This window comes from Macaca fascicularis, chromosome 14 (genome assembly GCF_037993035.2).
Source record: "Macaca fascicularis isolate 582-1 chromosome 14, T2T-MFA8v1.1".
Taxonomy (NCBI): Eukaryota; Metazoa; Chordata; class Mammalia; order Primates; family Cercopithecidae; genus Macaca; species Macaca fascicularis.
The window spans coordinates 31,093,474-31,104,768 of NC_088388.1; the positions used below are offsets into that span (position 1 = coordinate 31,093,474).

At 40.8% G+C, this 11,295-nt stretch overlaps 1 protein-coding gene across 3 annotated transcripts in view; it reads left to right on the forward strand.

The window, feature by feature from the left end:
- Positions 1 to 6,258, forward strand: part of ELF5 (E74 like ETS transcription factor 5) — a 35,305-nt gene extending 29,047 nt beyond the window's left edge. For all 3 annotated transcript variants that reach the window (XM_005578223.5, XM_005578222.5, XM_065528327.2), the window contains 3 exons: positions 2,547 to 2,615; positions 4,069 to 4,264; positions 4,723 to 6,258. In XM_005578223.5, coding sequence (XP_005578280.1) covers positions 2,547 to 2,615; positions 4,069 to 4,264; positions 4,723 to 4,819 — 362 coding nt within the window. In that variant the 3' untranslated portion in view covers positions 4,820 to 6,258. The remainder of the gene's footprint in view (positions 1 to 2,546; positions 2,616 to 4,068; positions 4,265 to 4,722) is intronic.
- The last annotated feature ends 5,037 nt before the right edge of the window (positions 6,259 to 11,295 follow it).

An 11,295-nucleotide genomic window follows, 5' to 3' on the forward strand; every position in this document is an offset into this window, starting at 1 on the left:
GCAGTGGCAATGTACATACTAGATGATGCAGCAGGGATAGTTGTACAGTATAATGTAGTATAGTATAGCATAGCATAGCATAGCATAGCATAGTATAGTATAGTATAGTATAGTATAGTATAGTATAGTATAGTATAGTATAGTGTAACACAGTACAGTATAGTCGGTATAGTGTAGCACAGTACAGTATAGTTAGTATACTACAGTACAGTGCAGTATAGTTAGTATAGTACAGTATAGCATAGTACAGTCTAGTTTGTATAGTACAGTATGTAGAGTAGAATGTAATATATGGTACAGCATAGTATAGTATAGTATGTACAGTATAGTATAGTTAGTACAGTACAGTATGGTATGATTGGTATAGTATGCTGCAGTATAATACAATATATTATAGTTGGTACAGTACAGTATAGTTAGTATAATACAGTACAGTATAGTATAGCACAGTACAGTATAGTTAGTATAGTATAGTGCAGTATAGTTAGTACAGTAGAGTATAGCATAGTTAGTACAGTCTAGTTTGTATAGTACAGTATGTATAGTAGAATGTAATATATGGCACAGTATAGTTAGCATAGTACAGTATAATGTAGTTAGTACAGTACAGTGTAGTACAGTATGTACAGTAGAATGTAATATATGGTGCAGTATAGTTAGTATAGTACAGCATAGTATAGTTAGTACAGTACAGTATGGTATGATTAGTATAGTATGCTGCAGTATAATACAATATAGTACACTTGGTACAGTACAGTATAGTTAATATAATACAGAACAGTATAGTATAGCATAGTACAGTATAGTTAGTATATTATACTACAGTATAATATAATATAGTATAGTTAGTACAGTACAGTTAGTATAGTATAGTACAGTATAGTACAGTATACTGTGGTGTAGTAAATATAATATAGTGTCATGCAATATAGTATAGTTGGTACAGTACAGTACAGTTGGTATAGTACAGTATAGGATAGTGTAGTTAGTACAGTACAGTAATAGTATAGTTCGTATAGTGCAGTACAGTACAGTGCAGTATGATATAGTAAGTTGGCATGGTATACTACAGTATAGTCAGTATAGCTGGTCTGGTATAGTACAGTATAATGTAGTTAGTGTAGTATAGCATAGTACAGTATAGCATAGTTAATATAGTGTGGTACAGTACAGTATAGTTGCTATAGTATGGTACAGTATAGTTAGCACAGTATGGTGTGGCATAGAACAGTATAGTTAGTATAGTACAGTATGGTGTGGCATAGAACAGTATAGTTAGATAGTACAGTATGGTGTGGCATAGAACAGTATAGTTAGTATAGTACAGTATGATGTGGTATATAGTACAGTATAGTTAGTACAGTACAGTATAGTGTGGTATAGAACAGTATAGTTAGTATAGTACAGTATGATGTGGTATATAGTACAGTATAGTTAGTATAGTACAGTATAGTGTGGTATAGAACAGTATAGTTAGTATAGTACAGTATAGTGTGATATAGAACAGTATAGTTAGTATAATACAGTATGATGTGGTATAGAACAGTATACTCAGTATAGTATGGTGCAATACAGTTACTATAGAATAGCACAGTGGCTGCTCAGTGATACTGAGCACCTACTATATGCCCAGCAGTGTGCTAGATACTGCACGGTTACGTCTGGAAACACAAATCCCTGCCCCCTCGTGTACACAGACCGTGAGCTTCATGAATAAATACACCATAGAATATGCTTGAATATTCCATGTAAAATGCGGAGCAGTGGGGAGAATGTGCAGACCCAACTTGATGGTCAGAGGAGGCCTCACTGGAAGGTGATTTTGAACCAGGATTGAGATGAGGGCGTGCACAAGCATCCAAGGGAAGAGCGTGCTGGACAAGTGGAAGAGCGACTGCGAAGCCACTGATATGGAATGTGCCTGCACATTTCCGGAGAGCCTGAAGCCAGGGTGGCTGGGGCAAAGCAAGCAGGGGACTAAGAGAAGCGGTGGAGACTGAGTGTGAGCTGGAGGGGCAGATCTGGTGCCACCATTTTAAAAACTCATATACTACTCTGGGACAATGCTTGTCCAGGTGTCTCAGGTTGTGACTGACAACCTGAGTTATCATTTAAGTCAGCACGGAGTTAACGTTTTGCTTTCTACCCTTCATGAGCTCTAGTCTCTTTGCTTCTACTTGTGTCTCTTCCAGTCTGTTCTCCACACGGGAGCAAGAGAGATCTTCTTAAATTGAGGATCTTTGCTCTACACTTTGATATAAATTCCCAAGTCCTTACCATGGTCTCCTAGGAAGGCCCTGCATGGGCCTCGATCAAAATCAGATTTATTTATTCTCATCAGGGTGGGTGAGATTGAATACAAGTGCTCCTCAAAGCCACATCTTAAAGCATCTTGACATCTGCCACCTACTAATCCCCCCAAAGTGCCTAATGTAGTGTCTTCTACTACAAAGGCATTCAATTAGTGTTTGCTCATTTGGGTATGACTTGAGGTCTGAATATGGCCTCTGTATCCCTTTCCACTGCTATAAATTATTCTATTTCAGATGCTGATTCCAACTGCTTGAAAACAAGTGGCATCAAAAGTCAAGACGGTCACAGTCATAGTAGAACAAGTAAGTGAAGGATGCCGGTTTTCATTTCTAATTTCTTAAAACCATTCCTAAGACAAAGTCATCTACTTTAATAAGCTTTGAAACTAAACATTTGAGTTGGACCAGTTACTCCCCAAGGAAGGTAGTAAAGAAATCAATGATTGCTTTTATATGTATTATCGAAGTCAGATTGATTTCTTCTCATAAGAGTGGGTGAGATTGAGCATCTGACAATAGCAAATGGCAAACAAATCATAGCTAATAATTATCCATTAAATGTCTATTGAACACCTACTATGAAAGACATGATCATAGTTGTAAACATTAGCTTTGGAATGCAAACTCTCTGGGTTCAAGTTCTGGCTCCACCATCTGGAGCCAGGTCCAATCCTGGGTCCACTGTGGCTTCTTCTCAGAGGAGGATAACAAAGAAAACACTGGGAATTGGCAATCCTATTAGCTTCCCCAGCACTAAGGGATCTGCCCAGAGCAGTGTCAAGCTTGTACTTTCACAAACGTGTGTGAAGAAAACAATTGCTATATGCTGGATGTGATTTTAACCACTGGGTATGTATTAAATCATTAAATCCTCTAACCTATCCTAGGAGACAGGTACTCTTATTATCCCATTTTATAGATAAAGTAACTCTAAGAGTTTATGGTTATAAAGGTACGAAAAGGTGAATTCAGGACCCAGACCCAGGCAGTGGGACTCCAGAGCTGGTCTTAACCACCAATCATAGAATAAGAGAAAAACCAGCCTCTCATGAAAAAAGAAATTTCAGGATCTGTCCACCCAGACAGTTGTGGCTATGGAATCAGTACAACCATGCTGCCTGTCAGAAAAACGAATGAAAAGATCATCTGATGGTCATTTCATTCATTCCACAAAAATTAAACTGTAGTTCCATAGAACATCTGAGTCATAGTGTTGCCAGTCAATGTAAATTGGGTGTCTCTGAATGTGTGTTTCACAGTTGCTTCGATGGGAGACACAGACATGTCACAGCTCAGTAAGTTTCCAGGTAAAGCAATCAGTCATAACAATGGGAAATATTCCCACAAAGCAGCAATTCTCATGAGCTAGTGAGAAATTGTACATCTCTTCTCTTAAAATTAAAAAAACAAGCTGGGCACGGTGGCTCACGCCTGTAATCCCAGCACTTTGGGAGGCTGAGGCGGGTACATCCCCTGAGGTCAGGAGTTCGAGGCCAGCCTGGTCAACATGGCGAAACCCCATCTCTACTAAAAATACAAAAAATTAGCCAGACGTGATGGTAGGTGCCTGTAATTCCAGCTACTTGGGAGGCTGAAGCAGGAGAATCACTTGAACCCAGGAGGTAGAGGTTGCAGTGAGCCGAGATCACGCCATTGCTTTCCAGCTTGGGTGACAGAGTGAGACTCTGTCTCAAAAAAATAATAATAATAAATTTTAAAAAAATTGTAAATAGCTAATGTTTTCCCCTTTTCAAAGGCCTCCAAAGTTCTCATCTATGGGAATTTGTACGAGACCTGCTTCTATCTCCTGAAGAAAACTGTGGCATTCTGGAATGGGAAGATAGGGAACAAGGAATTTTTCGGGTGGTTAAATCAGAAGCCCTGGCAAAGATGTGGGGACAAAGGAAGAAAAATGACAGAATGACATACGAAAAGTTGAGCAGAGCCCTGAGGTAAGTTAATAGCATAAAATACCATGAGCCTTCAAGAAGAGTTATATAAAATCGCTGGCTGTAGAAAATTACACTGTTTCACAGGTTTTTTACTTGATAATGGAAAGGTCATGAGACAAAACTTTGGTTGTTAGTTACAGGTAGGATTATGGTTTGTAACTTGACACGCCGTCCTTAGCATTCTTGGCAGTATTCCCCAGGGATCACTCTGAATCCAGGCCATCTCGCACACCCACACACACACAAAAAAACACACGTTTTGAACTGAGAATGGTGAGTTTCAGTCTTCAAGATGTCTGTGAAAGGTTTAAGTGTAAGTTGATAACAGGGCGTGAAAATACCAGGGTAACCAAAGACCAGCCTTGTCACCTGAGAGGAATGAGGAGGCAGTATTTGTGTTCTGTTGTTTTCCTGGGGTGCAAGCTCTCCCAGAATTTCTCTTCTGCTTACTTTTTCAGATACTACTACAAAACAGGAATTCTGGAGCGGGTCGACCGAAGGTTAGTGTACAAATTTGGAAAAAATGCACACGGGTGGCAAGAAGATAAGCTATGATCTGCTCCAGGCATCAAGCTCATTTTATGGATTTCTGTCTTTTAAAACAATCAGATTGCAATAGACATTGGAAAGGCTTCATTTTCTTCTCTCTCTCTTCTTTTTAACCTGCAAACATGCTGATAAAATTTCTCCACATCTCAGCTTACATTTGGATTCACAGTTGTTGTCTATGGGGGGGTGACAGCAGCGACTCTTAAGAAATCCTTTCTTCTCCATAAGGGGATGAGGGGATGATCTTTTGTGGTGCCTTGATCAAACGTTGTTTTCCTAGAGTTGCGGAATGACAACAGCCCACGCCATTGGTGCTGATCAGAGAAAAACTATTCAATTCTGCCATTAGAGACACATCCAATACTCCCATCCCAAAGGTTCAAAAGTGTTCAAATAACTGTGGCAGCTCACCAAAGGTGGGGGGAAGCATGATTAGTTTGCAGGTTATGGTAGGAGACGGTGAGATATAAGACATACATACTTCAGATTTTAAATTATTAAAGTCAAAAATCCATAGAAAAGTATCCTTTTTTTTTTTTTTTTTTTTTGAGACGGGTTCTCGCTATGTTGCCCAGGGCTGGTCTTGAACTCCTAGGCTCAAGCGATCCTCCCACCTCGGCCTCCCAAAGTACTGTGATTACACGTGTGAGCCACGGCACCTGGGCAGAAAAGTATCTTAATTAGTGAAAGAGCTGAGCCATCGAACTGGGACATAATTGGATTTAGCATAAGTTCATAGTAAGTTTCTTAACCAGAGCATCTTTTTGACCACTCAGCAAAACTTCCACAGACATCTTTCTGGACTTAAACACTTAACATTAACCACATTATTAATTGTTGCTGAGTTTATTACCCCTTCTAACTGATGGCTGACATCTGATATGCAGAGTTAGTCAACAGACACTGGCATCAATTACCAAATCACTGCTGTTTCTATGATTCAAGCTGTCAACACAATAAAATCATAATTCATTGATTCTATCTCTGGTCCAGATGTTAAACATTTATAAAACCGGAAATGTCCTAACAACTCTGTAACGGTCAATTAAATTGCGAGTCTTTGTTTTGTCTTCCTACCTGATGTGTATTCAAATGCTGAAACACATACTCCCTTGACAAAAATAGTGACAGTGAATTTACACCAATAAATGTTCATGGGTTAAAGTCTGCACTGACATTTTCTCATCAATCACTGGAATGTAAGTTATTAGTGGCTTACAGCTAGGTGGACTGCCCCTAGGACTTCTATTTCACCAGAGCAGGAATCAATTGGTGAGGCACTGAACCGCTGTACAGGCTGAAGACCTCCGTACTTAAAGTTGAACTTCAAAGTAACCTGTTTTAAAAAATGTGAATTACTGTAAAATAATCTGTTTTTGGATTCATGTGTTTTCCAGGTGGATATAGTTTGTAAACAATGTGAATAAAGTATTTAACGTGTTCAACTGTCTATGTATCGTTCAATTCAGCATGGTAGGCTCAGCAAAACACTGACAACCTGTAAAACCTTTGGTGACTCTTCCATTTCCTAGCAGTTGTGGTTGGAGATTTATCTTTTATTTTTGGAGATGGGTTTTTGCTTGTTGCCCAAGCCGGCCTTGAACTCCTGGGCTCAGGTGATCCTCCCATCTCAACCTCCCAAGTACCTGGATTACTATGAATCTTTGCTACATCCACACCACACCCAGCAGGCTGGAGATTTTTTAAAAGCCCAAAAAGATGCAAGAAATATATGGGGTAATCTTACCCTCCACCTTTAATATCGTAAGACAGAGGTTCCCATCACAAAATGGAGTTCATTGGCGCGCATAGCCTACAGATGCGTTTTTGTTTGGTGCACACAGCATTGTCTGTTTTTTTGAGCTTTTCTTTTATTTCTTACTGTGACTTCATTGCCTTATTTAGAAATCGAAAGATTCACCTAAAAATCCAGATTTCTAGCTTCTCTTTTAAAATCATATCTGGCAACACTAGTTTCTCAGTCTCTTGCGGTGTTAATTTCCTGGAGCTAAATTGAAGTTGCACCTTTGCACAGAGGATTTGGTCACTTTCTACTGCCTTCTGGACATACAGGTTGTCAACTGTCATTCAGCTTTGTTCTTGCACTACTGATGGTTGTTGTTAAAGCATGCAGAATGCCTTTACATTTTGAATGTGGGACCCATGTCCTGGCCATCTGAAGAGGTAAGTACCATGTTAATGGACCAGTCAGGATGAAAGGAAAGACTGTCCAGGAGAAGAGAAATCAGCTAACGGGGGGGGGGAATGGGGAGTTTTCAGGCAAGAGCTTGGCAGTGACAATAAAGCAGAGCCAAGCAGCTCAGAGGCATGGCGGGGACTGGGGTGGGGCAAACAGGCAGAAGTGGGCAGGACTGCAGAGAAACACACTGGCTAGGAGATGTGGACGCTTTCCCTCCCACCCCCGGACACCAAGCAGTTCAGAGAACAAAAACATTCATCCTTGCTCCTCAAGAAATTTTCATTTTAGGAAACCATTAAACTAGCATCCTCTTTGGATTAGCTTTCTAGAGCTGCCTGTGAAAAATGACCAAAATCGGTGGCTTAAAACAACAGAAATGTCTTCTCTCTCCGTTCTGGAGGCTACAAGTCTGAAATCAAGGAAGCCATAGGCTCTAAGAAAGAATCCTTCCAAAAAGAAAAAGAAAAGAAAAAAAGAAGAAAAAAGAATCCTTCCCCTTCTTCTTCCTGCTTCTGGTGACTCCACGCCATTTTGTGACTTGTGGCTGCAAAACTCCAATCTCTGCCTCGGTCTTCACATAACCTGCTCCTTCTTCTACCCTTTGGTCTCTTAGAAGGACACTTATTATTTGATTTAGGCCTCACCTAAGTAATCAGGATAACTTCCTCTTGATTTTTTTTTTGAGACAAAGTTTCGTTCTTGTCACCCAGGCTGGAGTGCAGTGGTGCAATCTTGGCTCACTGCATCCTCTGCCTCCCGGGTTCAAGCGATTCTCCTGCCTCAGCCTCCCAACTACCTGGAGCTCCAGGCACACACCACCATGCCCAGCTAATTTTTTGTATTTTTTAGTAGAGATGGGGTTTCACCATGTTGGCCAGGCAGATCTCGAACTCCTGACCTCAAGTGATTCACCTGCCCAGGCCTCCCAAAGTGCTGGGATTACAAGCATGAGCCACCACACCCAGCCTCCTCTTGATCTGTAACTTATGACATTGCAAAAATCCTTTTTCCAAATGAGTCACACTCACAGGTTCCAGGGATTAGAACATGGATATATCTTTTGGGGGATCACTGTCCACTTCACCACACTCTTTAAAGTAAGAGTTTTACTTAAACATATAGCTCCATAATACAATTCATTGAAGGACAGAAAATACAAGGGACTGTCTAAAATGCTACACTTAGCCTAGCACTGTGGCACACACCTGTAATCCCAGAACTTTGGGAGGCAAAGACAGGCAGATCACTTGAGCTTAAGAGTTCGAGACCAGCCTGGCCAACATGACGAAACCCCATATCTACTAAAATTACAAAAATTGGCTGGGCATGGGGTGTGCACGTATAGTCCCAGCTACTAGGGAGGCTGAGGCGGGAGGATAGCTTGAGCCCAGGAGGTTGAGGCTGCAGTAAGCTGTGATTGCGCCACTGCACTCAAGTCTGAGTGACAGAGTGAGATGCTGTCTCAAATAAATTAATAAACACACTGCTACACTTTGAGCACACAATACCAAAGCAAAACAAAAAAAAAAATTAAAGCAATAGATAATGCAAAATTCGCTTATCAAATAGTCAAATGAGGGAATAAGTACTTCCTTTGTTAAAAGGATCTGCAATAGAGCTTTCCATAGCAAACTTTCCATATATTAATATGTGATTGTTTACCTTTTTCAGAGGTTCAAAATTATACAGAGCTGGCCAGGTGCAGTGGCTCACACCTGTAATCCCAGTACTTTGAAAGGCCAAGGCGGGCAGATCACTTGAGGTCAGGAATTCGAGGTCAGCCTGGCCAACATGGGGAAACTCTGTCACTACTAAAAATACAAAAATTAGCTGGACATGGTGGGGTGTATCTGTAATCCCAGCTACTCGGGGCCTGAGAAACAAGAATCACTTGAACTCGATTCAAGCGATTACAGAGGCGGAGGTTGCAGTGAGCCAAGATCGTGCCACTGCACTCCAACCTGGGCAGGAAAGTGAGAATCCACCTCAAAAAAAAAAAAAAAAAATTGTACAGAACTTTTTTAGTTGACTTCCACTAACTAACCCTTCACATCTTTAAAAGAGCTGATTTAAAAAAAAAAAAAAAAAAAAAAAAAAAAAAAAAGTTAAGGCCTTCAGCTTGACTTACCAGAGAGTTTAAAGTAGAATCTGGCCCTTTGCGCTTTGGTAATGCCATCAACTAACAGGCAAAGAAGTGGCCCAAGTAGCTTGCTTGTGGCTTTCTCCCAGAAAAGTGAGCGCTAAGAAGTTCTTAAAACACTTCTTTAGCACAGATCACAAATCAGAGTGATGCCCTTTATCCAGGAAAGAAAAAATTAATGTGATTGGTTTTGTTTTTGTTTTTCGTGATTGAGTCTCACTCTGTTGCCCAGGCTGGCGTGCAGTGGCACACTCTTGGCTCGCTGCAACCTCCGCCTCCCAAGTTCAAGCAATTCTCCTACCTCAGTCTCCCAAGTAGCTGGGACTACAGGTGTGCACCACCACGTCTAGCTAATTTTTTGCATTTTTACTAAAGATGGGGTTTCAACATGTTTGTCATGCTGGTCTCAAACCCCTGACTTCAAATGATCTCCCCACCTCAGCCTCCCAAAGTGCTGGGCATACAGGCATGAACCACCATGCCTGGTCGAATTAATGTGTTTTTAAACCAAAATTCTGACAATTTAATATGAAACAAACTAGGCGATCCTTCACAGTGTTTCTAAAAGCCCAGACCGAGTCCTCCTTTTAGAAGAACAAGTCTCACAAGCAACATGAGGTCAGAGATGACCAGGTCCATGCACATTTGTGTCTTTCCACAATGTCTGACTTTCATTAAAGTAATCTCAATCACAAAAGCCAGGAGCGTCATGGAGTTCCCAAGGAGGCAGTTTGCCTCAGTGCTTCCCATTCACTCAGTAGTCAGAGCTGCAGGCACACAGGCTCAAGCCGCTCCACAAGTCAGTCAATACGGCAGACCATACATAATAGTATACTTAAAATGTAAATGTTATAAACATTCCACAACAAAGTAACATGTAACATAGAAAGAAGAAGGATAGGGAAAAAGGGTTAATGAATCAGTTCAGGGAGAGCGACTAAGGCAAAAAGAATCTCCTGGACTGGGCCAGGCAGTCCAAGAGCCTTCAGTGGCAGATGCCAGGTGATTATCACGATTAACAGCAAGATGGTGTTAGTTAAGATGGCCACTTAGAGCTGCACAAGTCCTGTTTCTTTTTATAGCCACAGTCCTCTGGTGAGGACTGATAGTGGAAAAGTGTGCTTGTTGATGTCCTCATCTGGTTGGATGCAGTCTTTATTTATTAAGCAAACATCTTGTCCCTGTTGGCAAAGTGACCTGTGAAATATAAGATGGAGTATCTTTCTAAGATGGAGTTACTTATGTCAAGGGTGCTTGACACAACAAAAGAACAGATTTTTAAATATCAGGAGTCTAATATTTACATTTTTAGATAGTGGTGTGGCAGAGTATAGGTGAAAAACACCCTTTTTTTTGAGACGGAGTCTCGCTGTGTCACCCAGGCTGGAGTGCAGTGGCGCAATCTCAGCTCACTGCAACCTCCGCCTCCTGGGTTCAAGCAATTTTCCTGCCTCAGCCTCCAAGTGGCTGGGATTACAGGCACCCGCCACCATGCCCAGCTAATTTTTTTTGTATTTTTATTACAGATGGGGTTTCACCATAGTGGCCAGGCTGCTCTCGAACTCCTGACCTCATGATCCACCTGCCTCAGCCTCCCAAAGTGCTGGGATTACAGGTAGAAGCCACCACAGCCGGCCCGAAAAACACCTTTTAAGATGAGGATGCAAGAAATGAAAATGTTATGTCCACACAAAAATATGTACATAAATGTTCATACCAGCACTATTCATAATAGCCAAAAAGTAGAAACAGCCCAAATGTCCATCAAATGATAAATGGATAAATAAAACATAGTAAATTCATACAGTGGCATATTATTTGGCAATTAAAAAAATGAAGCACTCATAGATGCTACAATGTGTAAGAATCTTGAAAATATTATGCTAAGTGAAAGAAAGCCAGTCACAAAAGACCACATACTGTATGATTCCATTTAAGTGAAACGTGCAGAGCAGGCAAATCTTAGATTCATGATGGCCGAGGGCTGGGGGCAAGGTTAAGAAAGAAATGTAGAGTGGCTGCTAATTGGGGTGATGAAAATGCTCTAAAATTGATTGTGGTGCTAGCTGCACAATTCTGTGAATATACAAAAAAATTTACTCGTACACTTTAAATGGGTGGTTTTTATGGTATGTGAATTAT